The sequence below is a fragment of the Wasmannia auropunctata genome, unplaced genomic scaffold, assembly GCF_000956235.1.
Source record: "Wasmannia auropunctata unplaced genomic scaffold, wasmannia.A_1.0 LD335900.1, whole genome shotgun sequence".
NCBI classification, from domain to species: Eukaryota; Metazoa; Arthropoda; class Insecta; order Hymenoptera; family Formicidae; genus Wasmannia; species Wasmannia auropunctata.
Window position 1 is genome coordinate 261,255 of NW_012026990.1, and position 19,955 is coordinate 281,209.

Below are 19,955 nucleotides of genomic sequence, written 5' to 3' on the forward strand. Positions count from 1 at the left end.
CAGTGCGCTGTCTGTCACGCCACACTCGCGCTCATATGTATTAATTAATACATATTAATCTCATTATTGTTCAATGCATTACAAAAATATAAATATATAGTAATTAAAATAAAATGTAGAAAATAGAAATAAAGTTAAAAAATAACATAAAAATATACAAGGAAATATGAAGTGGGTAATGTGAAATGTATAAAATAATAGGAATATATAAAATAATTCTGTCAAGAAACTTTTACTTCGTTACAACACGTTTTATTACAAAATCATTTCCATTTACACACATTCTACATAAATTAATTGTGCAGCTACCGGAATACGTATGGAGCGAAGAGTACCAGAAAGAATTATTCTCCAGACACTTCGAGGCCTTCGATCGATTGCGACACGAGGGCTTCTTTATCGGCGAATTCATCTGGAACTTCGCCGATTTCCGCACCGCGCAAAGTGAGTAAAATTGAATAAAATCTCTTCACTAATTGATTATTATAATATTTATCACTCCATAACAATTTGGTGCTGATATTATCGCAGAAACTCGCGCTAACGGACTACAATAAAGTTTGTGCATCCATTTCACTGCTTCTTCGTGTAATTAATTAAAAGACACTTTCAATGGATAATTAAATTAATTACTTCAATTTGTAAAGATCTTTTCAATCTTTCAATTTAAAAGAGAGATATTATTCAATTATTAACTTGATATCGCGAAAGATTCGACTTAAAACGCTTTTCATTAATAATATTCGCCAATATTATTTGCGCATTACAGCGTACACCAGAGTGGGCGGCAATAAGAAGGGAATCTTTACGAGAGACAGACAGCCGAAAATGGCAGCCCATCACGTCAGAAGGAGATATCATGCCCTCGCAGTCGAATTGGACGGCGCGCAGACACCGGACGACGTCGAAGATTACATTTCATCCTATTATTCTCAACACTTAGAACTCTGACTGAATTTTGAAAAAAAAAAGAACATAAAATTGAACCGCGAGAACCGCCTCGCAAAAAATCTTAATTTTTGACAAAACTGCATTTTATTCGTTTTGTACATCGATACGTAAAGATAACAACGATAACTTAACATAAAATTATTCATCTAATGTACGTATATTCTATCATAAAACCACTTGTGCCCATGAGGAAAATATAAACGCTCCATTTATTCATCTAAAACTCGTTCGCAGATTCATTCGTAAGAAGAAAAGAACTTTATATCTTCACATCCACGCCATTTGACGTAAATTTTTATATTCTGCGTACTCTTGTGGTGTACATAAATATTTAAATTTAAAAAAAACAGCATTTTTCCCATCTCGACATTTTTATACAATTTTTCGTAAAACATATATGTACAAATCGTAATTAAAAACAACGTCTTTCTTTAACGTATAACAGCTAGTCTTATTTGATGCAACAATAACGTACACACTGACAAGTACTCACTTGTCACAGAAGTGAGTTATTTAGCACGGCTTAATATCGTCCGGTGGTTCCACGATCCTCAGACAGGCATCGGCCATCTCTATGAATACGGGTTCCTTCATGGCAAGCGCAATCGCCTCGGTGGGATTCGGACTGTACACAACTGTCTTCATAATGTCGCGCAATTGGGACGACCGGAGGCACTGTAACAGTTCCTTGCTGTCGCACAACTGCCGTAGCTTCTCCATGGGCACCGTGTCCTCCGTTGGAAACTTATACTTCCACGTGCTGACACTTTGCTCCTCGGACTCGTCAGGTAATACTGGAGGCTTGCAAGGTTGAGTCTTGTGCTCTTTACAACATCTCACAGAGCAACTGAAATAAAGTAAAAGAAACGCTAAATTAACGTCCAATTAATGATTTAATTATAAAGAAATATAGCCGATATACCAGACGCACAATAAAAGAACATAAATTTTCTATTATTGCCAAAATGACAATTAAAAAAAAAAAGTTAAAGAGTGAACAAAATCGCCCGTTTTTTGGACCCTCAATTTTGAGACTAAACTGTGTGCCAAATGATATATAAAGTTCCAAATTGAGGTAACAATAATTAAAGAAGGGGGAGGGTTGAAATCAAAGTTCATTATGGATTTATCACAGATCTGCGAGGTATTTTAAGAAGGTTGATCCAGCCGATAAGGTTGATCGCAGTTTTACGTAAATGACACTCGTTTTGGATATAAAAACATTGAGTTTTCGCATAAAAAGACGTAATAAAGTGACCCCACCTTCAGCTGATAACAATTGTCATCACAACCTGAAGCTTCTCTGTAATTAATATCTTATTACAAGACACCATTTGGCACACGGTCCAGTCCCAAAATCGAGTATCCAAAAAAAAACAGGCAAAAAACCACCTTTTTTGGATTGTTCTTTTATTCGAAATATTTTCATTTATTTGTCTCGCAAAAAGCACATAACCTCAAAAGGATACAATCTGTACGACCAGTTACACTTACTAAGGTTTCCTGCACGTCGGGCATTTGTAAACTGCATCATCCTTTCCGCAGACATCACAAATTTTAATCATGATTGAATTCAATTGCAGCAAGTACGTTCAATGTGTCAAAATATCGGAGCACGTGAGCACATGTCACGAATGTATTTACAAGACCCACCGCCCACGTGATCCGCATCGATGTGCATCAAGTGTCTTGTATAGGGCGCCATCTGCGGATCGGTGAGAGAAGTAAATTTAAAGTTCTCGGGACATTTAAATATTTTAAAATTTAAATGGCGCAAATAATTTTTGTTTATCACATTAAAATCTTTTTTAATTGCTCATCAAGAAATGAGGAGTTTTAATGAATGCATTATTTTTATTTTGTTTTTCTGAGACATTTAATGCTTAATGTTCAGCAAAAAAAAGCCTTTTCTGTATTTACATAAATACGTATATAAATTTAATTATACTTATAAATATAAAATTAACGTTATATATTTTTACCTCGTGTATATTTTTGTTGCGTAATATTAAAGATAATTTCGAGGAATTTTTAATTAACGTTATTAAAATTATTAATCGAGACTTAGATATTATTAAACTTTATTTAAAGTTTTGTTCAAAATAAATTTAACTTGATAAAGTTAATTATTTATTCTTGCCAAAAATAATTAATAATTTAATTTTAAAAATTGTTTCTTTTAAACGACTGATAATGAGTCTGAAAAATTCTGTATGATTTTTGAAAATCAATAACTCAATGAAAAATGTCTATCAATTAAAATTGTCGAAATCGATGTCGATTCGATATCAATGCAATGAATCATTTCTCGCTGCAAAAATTATTTTAATCCTCGATTATTTAAACCGATTTTACTCCATTTCTTAATTGTCCACTGCAAGTTTACTCGACATAAGACGATTTTTCCTCGTAAAAATTTAACGATTCTCGAATGGATGTCCGGTAGCGTCTCTCGTTTATCGAGAAACGTATATCGACAGTTTGTCGATAATCAGGCGACTTTTGCTCGATCTAAAATCGGTGACGTTAGGAAAGTAGCGTTCGCGCGCGGAATTCACACACCGCGAGGAGAGAAATTACGGAGCGGGACGATGTGTTTCGATGAGGAGGAGGCGGAACTGGCCTGGATCTTTAAACGCGATCTCGTAGCGGATAGCGATGGAAATTTCGCATTCTTGCGGCGCGAGAGTTACGTACGTACGTCACTCGCGCACCGGACACGGTGCGTCAACCGTACGCGCGATCTCGACGTGATTTCATTTCATGTCACGCGAGAACCGAATCTCGCCTTTGTACATACTATATATCTTACCACGCGCACGGGGAAACGGAATTCCCGATTTCGATTTGCAACGCGATCGGAATTCTTTGCTCACGGCGCGCGGCGGCGCGGGGGCGACGCGCGCGCAAACCAAATTTCATTCTTGAACAAAACTGATGCCATTTCGACGCAACGTGACTTCCAAATCTCAAGTCGCAAGTCAAACTTTTCTTTGAGCTCGACCGAGATTCACCTTTCAACGCAATTATCTGAATATTCTTATTTTTTTAATCGATTTTAATATCGCGATATATAATTTTGTTGATACATTATTAAGATACATTATTATTTTTAAGTCGCGCGAAGAGCAGGAAGTAAAGACTGCAGCAGTAGTAAAATAAAAAATGTTAAGTAATACGAAGTAGTCGAACCTCGATAACTCGAACCTCTACAATTCGAAAATCTCTATAAGACGAAAATTTTGTTCATTACCTTCCGCTCCACTGCGGAGAATCTCTATAAATCGAAATAGAACCTACCTTAACTCGAATTATTTGTCAGATATTTAGATGTATTATTTTACCTCTACAACTCGAATTTAAAGTGCCTCTATAATTCGAAGCTATGTGTAACCATGAGTAATAGCCTGGTATTTTGTTTTATGATTACATTTATTATATGTATGCAATAAATAATTTATTATCAAATATTGATTTTTTTTCTCTAAAAGCCATTATAATCGGAAAATTACAGTCGAACCTCGATAACTCGAATTTCAAGAGACCAGCTATAAAAATCTTCAAGTTACAAAGGTTTCGCTTTATCAAAGTTTGAGTAAAAGAGAGATAACATATGAAAATTATGAAAGCTTTGTACAAGAGTTCATAATTTATAATGGGTTTTAAAATAAAAAAATTCGAAGTTTTTCGAGTCGGTTTTCGAGTTATTGAGATTCGACTGTATAAATTCTCTCATACAAAGCCTCCGTAAGTCGAATTTTCATATGTTAACTCTCTTTTACTCAAACTTTGGTGAAGCGAAACCTTTGTATTATGAAGATTTTTATAGCTGGTCTCTTGAAATTCGAGTTATCGAGGTTCGACTGTAATATAACCATAAATATTTAATTACAATATATTACTTAATTATAAAATTACAGAGAAAAACAGAGAGAGAGAGAGAGAGAGAGAGAGAGAGAGAGAAAGAGAGAAGACTTAGAATAATTGACGTAAATTATCATCGTCGTTGAAAGCTCTCGATGCTGAAACTTTCCTCCTGGGGCCGGTGACCATGAGTAGAGCTCGCGCGCCCAAGGTCATTGATTCCACCAGCAGTTCCGGCTCGGTTTCTGGGCCAGGTTAACCGACGGTCCTGCGACGGCGACGTCCGGAATACCTTCGCTCGCCGTGACGTCGGTCGGCTCGGCCCGATACGGCAGACCGGTAACGATGAGCCGGCATAACTTCAGCGACGGACGTGAACTCATCCGCACCCGAAGCACCTTCGATAAATCAGCGAACAATTTGAATTTCATTATAATACAAATTTATTTCCACGGGGATTGATTTCTCGCGTAAACGCGATCGTTATTCCAATTGAGAGTGATTCCGTAGAATCTTCTCAGAATTAATTCAGCTATACAAATTAATTGTTGAATTACTACAATTGAACCTGAGATATTTAAAGACTTGTAAAAATAATTTTGCCAAGTCCCAGCTTGTGTAGCTCGCCTAGTCAACGGTGTGAATTACGGCCTTGCCGGTACCACATCGAGGCCTCACTCGCGAACATTCCGCCGCGCAGAATGCGAGTTGGCCGTTCATTCACGTCCGAGTCCCCGTTCAACAGCGGGGCATTGACGTGAGCGGCACGTGCGAATTTTAATCCTTCGGGACCTGAAAAAGAGACTCTGAAAAAAAGTTTCCGAAAATTCGAACGTCACGCGTGATTAAAGATTTCACGAACACTCCGATAAATAAATGATAGATGGATTAAGCCACAACCATAGACGGATTAATTTTTAACTATGAAGAAAGGAGCCGAATAATCAAACTTCGCTGGCTTTCAAAGCAACTTCGTAACCAGCTTTAACACACAACTTTAAGACTCGAGAGATTTCCCTCTCGTCCGTTTCTTTTTTTTATTTTTTATTTTTTTATTCAAGTCCAAGATTACTGGAAGTTAATTAATGAAACTAGTAGCTTTTGCGATAGAAGGTGGTTGACTGTGTTCGACGAACAGCAACGACGACATCCCGCGTCGCCTTTAACTGACTGCGTAAATCGCGTAAATAACAAAAAAGCAAACTCGTGCACGCGAAGGTAGCACACGGATTTACCTTGAGGAGGTCGCGGTGCGTCAGACTTATTCCTCTTCCACGTCCTTTTTCCATCTGTGGCGGACGGGAGAATGCGGTGATCCAGCGCCAGGAAATCCACCTCCGGATGGTCGTGCCGAATCGCGCTTATACGTGTCTCAGATCTCAAATTATATTTCGGCTGTGCAAGGCACGTAAAAATCCAGCGATTACATAATAATAGCATGATGTCATTAATACGATTAAATTTATTTATTATTCCACATTAGTGAAGTAAACCTATTATGCGAGCCGACATGGCTGTTGGGGTGTAATAATTTTTTTACAATATCCAGCCACACGCATATTGTAAAAAAATTATTACACCTCAACAGCCATGTCGGCTTGCATAGGCTTTATTTCGCTATGAGTGAATTGTTGACGAGTCCTAATACCTTTATGTACTTTTATTATTATTATTATTATTATTATTATTAATATTATTATGATTATTATAATTAGAAATTATTACATTTATTACCTTAAAAATGTAAAACTCAAAATTATTTCGGATAACAATTATTTCAGTTTCAAATCTAAAGTAACGAAATAACTATTTCTTGTAGAAGACGCTTATATGTAAAAATAAAAATATTTCGCAAAAATCTTGAAGCTACTTTTTGCATTCAGTATTAATCAAAACAGTAATCTAATCAAAGTTTCTACATTCAATTATACTGATAGAGTAATTATTTTTATACTATGCTATATGTCTTTCATATTAATTTATCGTCAGAGATTTAGAAAAAAATTGTGCGTAGAAAAGACGTGTATGTGTGTTATACATGTCTGACGCGGAAGCCGGACCAAACTCCTCGGGATGACTCGCGCGCGTCGAGATCTCATCTCTCGGAGAGGCCGCGAGCGCGATGACAGCATCCGGCGATGACGTCATACATCTGCGACGGCGGCTGCGGCGGCGGCGACGGCGGCGGCGGCGGCGGCGGCGGCGGCGGAGTCAGCGGAGTCAGCGGCCACAGTCGCGATGATCGCGTACGATGACGTCGGCGATGATCGCAGATCGGCGGTGGCGGCAATAGCAGCAGCAGCCAGCAGCGCAGCAGGAGGAGGAAGGAGCTGGGACCGGCAGGAATCGACACTGCACCGTTTCGTCGCGGGCCCCAGTTCCTTCCAGATCGCCGTGTCGTCGACTTCTTTCGGATTCTCGTGGATTCTGCACCGCCGAGCTCTTCGGCGGCGGCAGCGGCGATTCCGTACGTCGCGATCGCCACGTTCCGCCGCCGGTCGTCGATCCGCGACGCCGCCGCGCCGCACCGCGCCGACCGGACGCCGCCGTCGGCACATGACAGTGACCCACATACCGCGGTTCCGGTATGCCGCGGTTACGGTATGTCCGCGTTACGCAGTAATCCCGGACGGGTCCGGTAAATCGGTAAAAAACCGAACGCGAAAATCGAGCGGGGCCCGAGGCGAAACGGAGCAACAAACGACCGTATCATCGATCGTGATAGGAACGATGCCTCGGACGATGAGTTGAGTGCGCGATACCGATTTTCAATAGCCATTTCGCTACCGTAGCTTGCGGGATTCGTATAACTCGTGACATTTAACGGTGATTTCTGAAGCGATCGTTCGATCGAGTGCGATCCGAGTTGTAAAATAAACGAAATACAATACAATTGTAGAGGAGATAGATCGAAAATAGAAAGTGAATGAATAAAAACGTGGAATAAATCGAATGAAATTGGACGGCTACTTTCACGTTAATCCCCTGAACTGTGCTTATCGCGACGATGGTGTTTTTGGAAACAGAGCCGAAATTGCACGGTCGTGTTTAACGTTCAAATGTAACCAATTTTAAAGCGCAATTATCATTTTGACGTTTGACAAATTAAACCTGAGGTTTTGCAAAATTACTATACGTTTAAATTAATATTTTATTTAGAAGCTAAATTTGTCTATTTAACCGATATTGTCGAATGATATTTGACAGTAATTGAAATAAAGAATTATTTAACGTGACGTGAACTCGTTAAAGATTCCTCGTTTCTTTTGGCCAGAACTGTATCCGTTTAACACAAATCACAGCGTGCCGTTATCGTCGCAATATTATCACTGGCACTGGAGAATTAGATAGTCGCGTTTAGAACGGTCATGAGATCGCGCGACGATGATTCAATATGCCGGATGATAATTAATACATTAGCGAGATATACATAAAAATTGTACATTAAAATCGATCCTCAGACACCGTCGATCGACCGAGATCAAGCTATGCTGATATCGCGTAAGTATCGAGAGTTGGATGAACGTTAAATGTGGCGTGTAAACGCTTCTTTTTTTTTCGCGTGCGAAATAAACGCGTGGGTTTTTACTGTGACGTGCGTGATAGTGATTCACGTCATCGATTCGTGTTAACAAACATCGGAAACAATTCTTTCCTGGCGGCGAATTGCACACGACAGCGAATCTGAAATTTTTGGAGAATAAAGCTCTCGCGAACACGCGTGAAGAATCCGCGAGAACAACAAAAGAAATATTTACCTATGTATTATAGTAATTCGTAAAAAATAACTTCGGAAAAAGAGACGTGAGACCAAAACAAAAGCAATCTATACTTCCATATAATTTATTCAGAAGATATCTTATAGTGCAAGAAAATGAATAATATAAAACGCGGATGTAGCAACAATGGAGTAAAAAATTTATTATCAAAGTTAGTTAAGAGACCTTGAAATTGTATATATGTATATATATATATATATATATATGTACATTGTATATATATATATATATAACTACAATTATAAAATCGTAGTTTTTATTACAATTTTTATTTTTTATTTTTATTATAATTCCTAGTATCAAAGGAACATATATGTACAATTATATATATATATATGTAATGTATATAATGTGTGTTATACAACTGTAAAAAAAATGTCTAGCCACAATACATTATGTTCTGTCAAAGATGAAACAGTACATAGTGGACAATATAATTAATAGTGATAGCCGTAATAGGATTACGCGTAATTAGAATCTTATTATATACATAGTATATAATAATATATAAATAATTTATTTTTTATTGAATTTATTATATATTATATATCGCTGTTATACTATTAACTTCTCATCGTGCTGTTACATTAATAGACAGCAAATCAAGTCCGATAGTAAGGAAGATTCCATTGGCATGTATACGCCGCTGGGCGAAGGAACTTTGTAGAATTCAGGAAGGCGGTAATTTAGCCGCGCATTATGTCGCCGCGTGCCAGATTTGGCGAGGAACACTTGTTCCAATACCACGAGATCCTATACCGCTCGTCGCTTTTTCTTTTTCTCCCTCTCCTTTTCTCTCTCCGCCGCCGAGTTTCGAAGCGACATGCAAATTTTTTGGCGAACACGCGCGGCACACAGTGGTCACGTAAACAGTATACGTGCTAATCCTTTCCGGACCTGTTTGTTTCTCGTATCGCCCGTTCGGAGGACCCGAGAAGGCGGCGTGTCTTATCGCTTTATTTATCGCTTTTTATTTCTCTGTTCTAACAGATCTAGCCGTCACTATAAGCTAAATTCGTCCGGCTAAATTGATCGAATCCTGCTAAGTCAATCGATTTAAAGATGACATGAACACGCAATCGGCGTCTTTGCATCCAAGGAAATTGATTATTCCTCAACTTTTATTCAAATCGCCAATTTCTCAGTTTATATTAAGAGAGGAGTTCCTGCCTTTCATTTAACTGCGGCCGACTAATTTGGCCGTTTCTACTCGCGCAGGAAAGCGCGTTTTCTCTCATGTTTCCCTCCGCGCGAGATTTCCAGACGTCTCTCGCGTGTTTCTTAAATTATGGAATAATATCATTACATCCTGCCGTAACTAAGGATCAGGACAAAGTCCATCCATCTCTCTCTTTCTCCCCCCCCCCTCTCGCTCTCTCACTCTCTCCCTGAAGAATGACTCGCGCACTCGAGTTCATCGACGGAAATACATCGCACGAGTCAGAATGCCTACGTTCACCTAAGTAACATACATCATCTATATACACCTATATATACATACGTATTACAATAAAACACGTTAAGAGCTCGCATATAGCTGAACAATCCATCTTTCATATACTCTCGAACGGAGGAGCAGGTAGAGCTCATCATTAATTAAAATTTTCATTTTACTTTCGCTCCAATTTCTTTTCGATTCAATTTGACTTCATTTGATCGTGTTTTAACTCGACTCGGATTCAATCTCGGGGCAGTCTCCTCTCGATTCTTCTACATCGACGACTTCCACGAATCCTCCGATCCTCCGGTTTCGCAGGGACCGACGCGAAAATTCTATCGTATACTTCCTGCCCCCCTCCCCCCCCCCCAAACTGTACGGATTTTCGGAGCTAATCGACGGAAAGCACCGCGCGTCCGCGGAGACCGTCCGCGACGGCGGCCGGCTGCCTCCTGCCTTGAACCGTGACGGTGCGATAAAAACGACGGCCGTTAATTGGTCCGCGTGTGCACGGATTTACGTAACACGTGAATTCGTGAGAGAGGCTCGCGCGTATAAACTCGCTCACGCGCGATAACGCGAATATATTATGTACATATACCTATATATACGACGGCGAGCGCGCCGCGACGCGCCTACTCTAACCGACTCGACACCTGCCCTTTACTCATATCAAACGGACAACAAGGAAGATTTTCTCCTCCTCTTTTCCTCACGTCGGAAAAAAAAAAAACGTCACGAGATCTGCAGTCTCTACGTAAGTATATTAAGCACGCCTCGAAAGCGCTCCGTCGCGCGGCAGCGCCGTCACCGCAGGCACAGCCCGTTGTCTGAGGAATTTCGCGAATTTTAGAAATCTTGCGTCTTCTTTGGAACTCGGCGATTTCAATTTCGGAATAACGCTTTTTTAACTGACTGATTGTCAAACAAGCGTGTTACAAATTTAAAAAAAAATTTGAAAATTGTTTTCTTTTGTTCTCTTTTATTTAGCTTCGCGATGCTTATCCCGTTATTTGTTTTATAATGAAAATCATGACAGTATAACGTTGTCTACAATTTACTCATCCATGAAAATCTATATTCTGATCTCGTTTTTCAACGCTCGGTATTAATCTTCTCTTTAATCTTCTCGGTATTAATCTTCTCTTTTGCTAATTTATGAATTTCCACTTTCCAACGCTACTTTTCGAGGGGGGAAAAAAAGAGCCGACGCGACATAGCGCGATCCACGCTTTTTCCGCAAATCTCGAGAATTCTCTACGACGCATGCTCCCAGATAAGCATCTTTATTGCGCATTGGCGCAGAACTCGAGATTCTGGATAATTTTACCAGATCGAATTCTCACCAATTAAAAAAGAAATGCTTGATCGAGCTCCTGATTTTTCTGCGATGTACAATATTAGCGAATTGAGAGAACGAAGAATTCACGTTGTAATTTTAGTTTCCAAAAATCTATACATTTTTCGTTCACATTTAACGGAAGATTTCATTTAATTAAATATTGTATACCACTTATGTATATATATTAATTATATATTTTGTTTCACAATTCATCTCTTATGATAATCTTATTATTATATTAACAGTGAATATCTTTTTTCCACCTTTCTCCGATGAAGATAGTTGCACTTGCATGCAAAAAAATACGCTAATTGCAGTAAGTAGAACTCAGAGGATACTGCAGAGATTCAACTATTGTATCAATCTTTTTATTTTCTTTTTCTTCCAGAGGGAATGAAAGACTCGCGATGCTACTCGCTCAATCACGTTGGATCGTAAGGCTGCTCGATCGCGAATGCTCGAGTGTACGTGGTGACATCACCTGACAGGTTACACCTGCGTGGTGCGGAGCGGTCATCGTGCATTCCATGGGATCGTGAACCATGATAGTCCGCACATTTCCAATTGAAAGGCCTCCAAGAATGTGACTCCTTAACAGAGAAAAGAGAAGTCGATCGGTGCGTCTCCACAGTCTTTTGCGACAGCCTCTTTGTTATGTTTATATTTCTCTTGAGTTGTCGCTCCAAGTCTCGCAAAATTTTTACAAGTACTGAGAAGAGAGAAAGGCATAGAGAGAGAGAGAGAGAGAATAATAATAATAATAAATAAAAATAGAAAAGAGTTAGACCAATAAACGAGCAAAACTTTTTTGGTTGATTAATTAATACGAAAAAATTTTTAATAATTAACGAATTGATGGAACATTTCGGGTTACTTAGTCATCATCAGCTATCATATAAATTCACATTACAATTAAAATTGACATTATCGGTGCAGATGTGTTTTTACGTTTGTCGCAGTTCTCATAAATCGTCATTTAATAATACAATGTCTAATTAATACCACGTGTACGTATCAGTGCATTTTCCGTGGTATTAATTAGACATTGTATTATTAAATAACGATTTATGATAGTTAAGATTGTAGAACTGCGACAAACATAAGAACAATGCCAATTTGCATCGATAATGCACCGATAATGCCAATTTTAATTGTAATGTGAATTTGTATGATGGCTGATGATGACTAAGTAAGCCATGTTCCATCAATTTGTTAATTATTAAAAAATTTTTCGTATTAATTAAGCAACCAAAAAAGCTTTGCTCGTTTATTGACTTAACTCTTTTCTATTTTTATTGTTTTACATAGGAGCGGTAATTATTTTAATTATTAATTAATTTATAACTTGAATAATAACTAAATTTAAAAAAGATTTCTTGAGATTTCACAAACATCAATCCCTTTTAAATACATTTTGATCCGAATTTATTTTAATATTTAATTCGATTTAATTAACATTAAATCTTAATGTAAGATTAATTTATCTTAAATTTTCATAATTCGTTCTCATTTCCAAACGCTAAGAGTACTATTATATTTATTCGTTTTCTGTCGTATGACAAATTTTTCAAGCCCGTTGATTGGTTATAAGATAAGGAGACCCGAGAACCTCTCTGTCCTGCAGCCAATTAATTAACACGCTTAAAAAATTTACAAAAATTCGCACGATAGAAAACGGGCAAATGTCATAGTACCCTAAGTTGTATCATATTACAAACTCGATGCCGACTTAAGATTGCATTCAAAGACAAAGCTGCGATTTCTCGGATTGTATGTCAGGACATCCGTGAAAGATCTATGAAAGAAATCGAGTGATTCGATATCGTCGGGTCGCCGTGTCAGATAACGATCGTCAAGAGCGAACGATGCGTCCGGACGAGGTCTTCATCGACCGTGAACGCATTTAATGGGTCGGTGGGACTTTCGTCCGTTTGCAGGACTCGCCACAAACGACTGTCAAAACGTCACAATTCAATGCGACTCAAGGAGATCAACGCCTCTAATTTTCAACGGGTGAAGAATTCTTATTTTTCAACGGGAAGTTACGAGAAGACGGTAAAGCAAGCGAATCTCGGGCGAATCTCTATAAAGCATTTATATATACATATAAAAAAATATATAAAGCATTTATACATATAAAAGAAAATGTCCGAGAAAAACGACGAGTAGAATCAAGAGTTTCACTTGCAGTTGAATGGTGACAAAACAATGGAAAACATATATCATTTATCACGAATTTCTAATTTTTTTTCTTTACTTAATTATATATAAGCACGCTTATCTTATATAATGTATAAATTAAGGTAACAGTCGAAGAAAAATGCCACTTTATAATTTTTTCATAAGAACGAGAAGTAACGCGTTCTCAAGTTATAGGTATAGGTATTTATATAGACATAATATGTATATAGATAGACCGACCATATGCCAGACAATGATTTTCTGTGGCCGACATGTGCGTTCAAAAAGATCCAACTTTTTGTTAGAAAGAGAGAGAAGAGAGAATTAGTTTTGTGTGTGTGTGTGTGTGTGTGTGTGTGTGTGTGTGTGTGTGTGTGTGTGTTTTCTCTCTCTCGCACGCGCCGACTAGATCTCATGTGACATGCTCGATTTATCTATACATTAACGATCTATACTATACCTATGTATGGACTGCGTTTGGCGTGGGCAGTCGGAATGGCCACGTATTCTATGAAAAAATAGGAATGGCAGCTCACGTAGTGTTTTAGCAATAGATTGTTGGAATGTCCCATGGCTGCGTTCGGAAACGTTATCCGAGTATTCCCGTATATCATTTTATCTCTGTTCAATATTCGGTGTACAAAAAGAAAAACAATGATATACGGGAGTACTCGAATGCACTCGAATGACGTTTCCAAACGCAGTCATGGGGCACTGTAACAATATATTGCTAAAACACTATCTGAGCTCCCATCCCTATTTTCTCATAGAATACGTGGCCATTCCGACTGCCCATTGCACGGAAAGAACAATTTTGCTGAATCCAGATCTGAAAATATTTTTGTTCAATAATCAAAATGTTGTACGAAAGTCAAAGTGATTAATTGCTAGAATATCAAAACGTTTTATAGCAATGCTTTTATGCTTATCAGTTTTAATGTTCCAACAAATTATTTTGATGATTCAACAAAAAATTATTTTCAAATCTGTTTTTAGCAAAATTTTTAGATCTTTCAACAAATCGTTCTTTCCGTGTGCACATAAGTGTGAGTAATTGTAAAGCAAGACGTGGAAGAGGATTTCGGTTGAAAGATTTAGAAAAATACAGAAAAGTACGTCGTGAAATATATCTATTAGCTTTATAATATTTCAGAATATGTTGTGTGTATAATAAATTTAAATATGTTATAAATATACAGTTTTCCTTTCATTTGCCCCAAATTTGTAAAAACAAGTCACATTTATAAATCTCAACTTGCTACGAAGTATATACCAGATATCTAAATTATTAAGTGTCTTATTGTATAATCGTTGTGTAAGATTTATATTTTTGTAAATCTCGAACTCTAAAATGCACGCAACTCGGAATAGTGAAAAAAATTCTATTCTTGACGGCAATTAATTGGTAGAATGAGACGTGGCAGTCATGTGGCTGAGACTACATTTTGTGAATACATGCAGTGCTCAAGTTGCAATGTTCCCCTAATGAACGAAACTTGGATGAAAGATGCCAGTAAACGTAAATTAAATTACGTAAATATACATAAATTTAATTATGTAAAAATTAAACATAATTTCTCGTAGTTCGCACGAATAACACGATCCTATTATTCTAGAAAGTTTCAAGTGTTGCATCTTTTCTCCGAGTCACCTTATATATTGTCTCCACAATCATCGAGAAGATATATGAACAATATATTTCGCAAGCATCTTTACAAAACAAAATTCAAATCAAATTCTCTTTTTCTCCGACTTCGACCTTTGGTACCGTTGAAAGTCGGACATCTCGAGGGCATCTTCGTGTATTATTAAACGCGTTTTTAATAAGCTGTACTGTACATACAAAGAGGGGGAACGTATATTGTTGGCAGAGAAAAAAAGGGGAAAATAAAATTTGTAGACCTATCGCAACCTCACTCAAGACCAGTGTCGCGTTCGCGGTGGAGCAGTATATCAGTCGTTCCCGTATAGTACACGCGGTTGTCACGCGACTAACGACTGACGATAAACGCGCGCACATACACGCGTACACGTTCGCGAAGGATCATAATCGAACTCGACCTCTCCGTCGATCGACAGTTCGTGACCGCTTTGCGATCGATTTGAAACGTATACGTACGTAGAACAGTCGCCCGTTGTCTCTTGCATCGTTCCTTTGCTCTCGGCGATTCCGGTGTTGGCACAGTGTTTATTCGGTATTCATAAAAATGAGCAAAAGACTGCAGACCACCGCGAAACGCGAATTAAACGAGAAATCGATCACGTGCGAATCGAAAGAGCTTCCTTTGAGGAAGGAGCAAATCTCGAAGGCGTCTACTGATAGCGAAAAGAAATTTCGTTCTGTGGAGAAATTAACAAGCGTGGATGAAACAGATTGCATTAACGTTGCGCCTGAAATCTCTACTTCCAACAAGGCTGCAGAGACTCCTGAAGCTTCAGAAACACCCAAGACTACATCCACCTCCGACAAATCTACTTTGGATTTCGAAGTTAAGTGCCTAATGCCCTTGATTGGAGTCCATACAGGCATACATTTGACTACGTCCGAAGAATCCACCTCGAACAAATCCCCGGCTGTTGAGGAAATAATACCCACGATTACATCCGAAATGCCATCTACTCCCGACAAATCTGACGCTCCTAAAGTTCTAGAACAACCGGAAGTACGTGCAATGTCAAAAGCTTCCACCCCTGACGAATATCCGGTTTTCGAAGCCAAGGGAATGCCCAAGATTATGTCCGAAATGTCCACCTCCGACAAACCTGACGCTCCTAAGGTTCTAGAACAACCAGAAATACATCCATCGTCCAAGACTATGTCGAAAACTTCCACCTCCGAACCTTCGGCTGACGAAGCTAAGAAAATGTGCCTAACCCGCGAGACTACATCCGAAATATCCACTTCCAAGCTTGAGGCTGATAAAAAACTTCTGGAACATCCAATGACCTTTGCCAAGCCTTTGTCTGCGGGCAATACTTCGCACATATCCACCCTCGATAAAATTGAGTCTCAAAAAGTTCCCGAACAATTATTTCCCAGCGTTATTACGTCCGAAATGTCCTCCACCACTGAACTTGAGACTCCTAAAATTCCAAAAGCCGCAGAAGTGTGCCAAACGCCTAAGACTATGTCCGAAACCTCCATCTTCAGCAAAACCGAGGTTCCTCAGACTCGGGAAGTTCTCGAGGACCTCGCACGTCCCGCCAGCTTCTCAAACCCCAAGCCCCAGACAATCCCAGACAAAACCGAGTTTCCTCGGATTCGGTATGTTTTCGGGCGTTCCGACAGCTTCCCAAACCGCGAACTCCAGACAACCCCAGGCAAAACCGAAGAACCTGAAATTCCAGAAGAACACCGAACACGCAGTGTTGAATTCCAAATCTCCGCTCCCGTCGAATCCGACGATCGTCCTGAAGTCGCAGTAGCAGGCGAAACACGCAGCACTACATCTGAAATGTTCACCGCTGGTAAATCTGAGAATAAAACAGGCTCCATGAAAAATCTTTACGACAATTCAAAAGTTCTTTCTGAGAAGCTTAAAAAATGTTCTCTCAAAGAGAATACGAAATCAACTGACGCTGCAGAAGAGTCAGACGAGATTAAACTGATCAAAGTAAGCTTTCTTTTTATACTATGCTATTGAAGATGTAATTAAATGAGTTGGAGTAAATGACGAAGAAATAAATAAAAAATTAAATTGATTAAATTTCAATAAGAGATACTAAAGCATAATTCATAAATATTGACATGTTAAAGTTCTAAATTTTTAAAAATAAAATATAATTTTGGATTTAAAAAAATTAGGTGAAAATCACGCAAAAGCTAAATAAATTTAAAGAATTCATTTCGATTATTACGTTGAAACTCTGCGTGTAAATTACCGCGAATTAAGTCATTAGCCAATGATAGTTTACGCAACTTCTCGTCCACATAATTTTACAATATTTTTATCCTTATTCTTAATAAACTTAACGTTTCGATCCTAGGAAAAATGTAATTTAATTTCTTCAAAAAAAATTTTTTACTTACAAAATTCAAATGAAAGTACGATTAAGATAGGAATTAACTAAAATCTTGAATGTTTAACAAAGTGTTCTGGACGTCCTAAAAAAATCTACTCGCTCACGTCATGGCCGAACTTCGAGGAATCTCCTTTGGTCCTGGCAACACATCACCTGGTACCTTCACTGCCGCTCGAGATCTTCGAGATATTCGCAGAAATAATCGAATTTTGTACAGGCAAGCCGGTGATTTTGGTACACGAAAGCTGCAACAAAAGGGGCCGACCTGTCGCATCGCAAATCGTTGATATAGGTAAACGCTTAAATGGATTTCTCAAGAACGATTTCACTATCTTAAAATGTAAACGAACAAAGAATCTCATAATCATACATCTGAAGGCAATTAGATATTACTTTCCTTCAAGATCTTTTCTTTAAATATGTTTTTTTTTTTAACACTTTCGTGGCCCTCGCGATGTTTGATTATGAATAATCTTTTATTTCAAAACAGATGTAAAAGGCTCACGAGCTTGCTGTCGTTTGCTCATAGTAGAAAGAAAAAGCGCATTATACCATTCTGTTAGGAAACATAAAATAGTATTAATTGAAGAGATAGATTTTTTATCTTTGAACTTATTAATTTTTGTAGCTATCCTGCCACCGGACGAAACTTGGATAGACGGCGAGCTATTACCAGCCAGCTTCATATTCGAGCATCCTTTAAACAAGGACAACTCGACCAACGTGTACGTCGATATATTCATCACAAAAGATCACGCTCTACAGTTTAAAGTAAATAAATTTAGCAATTCTTAACTCATTTCTTTTTTGTCGTTTCTAGTCTATAATTAGTATTTAATTAATATATCGTTAATTTGCGTTTAATTAAAATCAACAGTGTTATACATTCTCCCAAACATAATTTTGAGATATATTGGCAATCATCCTTTGCAGGATATCTTAGATCTACGAGGACGAAATTGCGCCTTTCAGGACAAACGAGGCCGATTCACCCCCGCTGGAAACCTCTTCGACCATTTAAGATTGAAAGGCGAAAACTTATTATTTTTTGGCAATACACATGGTCAGTGTGAAGTATTTCATTTATATGATTATTATTTATATTTAGAATCTTCGCTATAGCTAAGAAATATTAAAGAAATGACAATACTGAGTAAATTAAATATTGTTGTGTGAAAATAGTGTTATTTTATCTATCGTATCTTTTCAAGGAATCGAAATAATTTTGGATAAAGTAGATATAGATGAAGTTTTTTTACCTTTTCAATTATTTTTTCAATTATCAGAAACTAGATCGCAGATCGACGTACTGAAAATGATCATCAGCAACCAGATAGATGTAGGAGTTCTGGAATCACCGGTGATCAAATGCCAAATGAATAGACTACCCAATATGGATTCCTTGCACATCCTCACGAGCATCGGACCTTTGCCACCTTACCGCATCATGATAAAAAAATCGCTAGGTATATTCTTATAACCACGTTAAAATAAAATATTCTCGAAAATTAACGCCAGAAAGACCTCGTAGAATAATTCTCGCTTTCACGATTAAAAAAAAAAAAAAAAAAAGAAATAATACCTAGAAATGATAATTCATAAAAAATAAAATTTCGAAAATTAAAATAAAATTTTTTAAATGAAATAAAGCGCACAATAAGCGCTGTAAGATAAAAATGAAAGATGCTTTTAATCCGTTAAAATTGGAAAAAGACTGAAGCAAAGAGAAAAATATCTACGAGGTACGCGTTCTGCTTTTCTCTTTTCTTCGTTTTATTTCTCTTCATTAACATACTTCTTTTTTTTTGCATTTTATTCTAGCGCGTAGTATGTCCGAGAAGCTCTCAATCTATATGCAACACATACATAAGTACAGTGTATGGTCGGAGAAACTGAAGCCCTTCGGTATCACAGGTTTTGGACCTAACTCGAAAGATAACTACACCGTGGATGTAAAAATTAGAGAGCAAATATTCGGTAACTTGCCGTACTATTGAAATCGTTTTACATTATTCATTTCGTGCTTCTATCTTTTATCACTGTATACATACCATATATACATTTATATACGCATATTCTCCTCTTTTTGCTTCAATGTAACATGATATTTTATTATTAAATCTAAATAAATACAATTATTCACAAATTTATCCTCGACCTATATATATATATATATATATATATATGATTCGTTAAAAAAGATTCTCTCTCTCTCTCTCTCTCTCATTCACTCACTCACTGCAAAAATAGTGAAAAAGAATGTGAAGAATTCCGTATTTATTAAGATTTATTATCAAATAAACTAAAATTTATGAGAAATCTTATATGAGAAGTCTATTTGTGAGAAATCTGAACTTCAAGTAATGAATTGAAACAA

At 37.7% G+C, this 19,955-nt stretch overlaps 3 protein-coding genes across 10 annotated transcripts in view; 2 read left to right on the forward strand and 1 right to left on the reverse strand.

Moving 5' to 3' along the window:
- LOC105455522 (beta-glucuronidase) overlaps positions 1 to 1,174 on the forward strand; it is a 38,415-nt gene extending 37,241 nt beyond the window's left edge. For all 8 annotated transcript variants that reach the window (XM_011698905.1, XM_011698901.1, XM_011698904.1 and 5 more), the window contains 2 exons: positions 306 to 444; positions 770 to 1,174. In XM_011698905.1, coding sequence (XP_011697207.1) covers positions 306 to 444; positions 770 to 951 — 321 coding nt within the window. In that variant the 3' untranslated portion in view covers positions 952 to 1,174. The remainder of the gene's footprint in view (positions 1 to 305; positions 445 to 769) is intronic.
- A 35-nt stretch (positions 1,175 to 1,209) lies between these two features.
- Positions 1,210 to 2,631, reverse strand: LOC105455526 (zinc finger HIT domain-containing protein 3). Its single transcript, XM_011698913.1, has 2 exons — positions 2,446 to 2,631; positions 1,210 to 1,798 (listed from the first exon to the last, which is right to left on the reverse strand). The coding sequence occupies exons 1-2, from the start codon at positions 2,514 to 2,516 to the stop codon at positions 1,465 to 1,467; spliced, it is 405 nt and encodes a 134-aa protein (XP_011697215.1). The 5' UTR covers positions 2,517 to 2,631; the 3' UTR covers positions 1,210 to 1,464.
- A 12,840-nt stretch (positions 2,632 to 15,471) lies between these two features.
- LOC105455527 lies at positions 15,472 to 19,590 on the forward strand. The gene is made up of 6 exons (XM_011698914.1): positions 15,472 to 17,169; positions 17,648 to 17,870; positions 18,207 to 18,349; positions 18,512 to 18,641; positions 18,865 to 19,044; positions 19,400 to 19,590. Exons 1-6 carry the CDS (start codon positions 15,763 to 15,765, stop codon positions 19,573 to 19,575), a joined length of 2,259 nt encoding a protein of 752 aa, XP_011697216.1. The 5' UTR covers positions 15,472 to 15,762; the 3' UTR covers positions 19,576 to 19,590.
- Positions 19,591 to 19,955: the final 365 nt, after the last annotated feature.

Excerpts from the sequence above, each read along its gene's own strand:
- LOC105455526 (XM_011698913.1), bottom strand. The coding sequence starts at position 2,516 with ATGATTAAAATTTGTGATGTCTGCGGAAAGGATGATGCAGTTTACAAA. Across the intron at positions 1,799-2,445 it reads CCGACGTGCAGGAAACCTTA|TTGCTCTGTGAGATGTTGTA; the intron begins GTAAGTGTAACT and ends ACTTTATTTCAG.
- LOC105455527 (XM_011698914.1), top strand. The coding sequence starts at position 15,763 with ATGAGCAAAAGACTGCAGACCACCGCGAAACGCGAATTAAACGAGAAA. Across the intron at positions 17,170-17,647 it reads ACGAGATTAAACTGATCAAA|TGTTCTGGACGTCCTAAAAA; the intron begins GTAAGCTTTCTT and ends TGTTTAACAAAG. Across the intron at positions 17,871-18,206 it reads ATCGCAAATCGTTGATATAG|CTATCCTGCCACCGGACGAA; the intron begins GTAAACGCTTAA and ends TAATTTTTGTAG.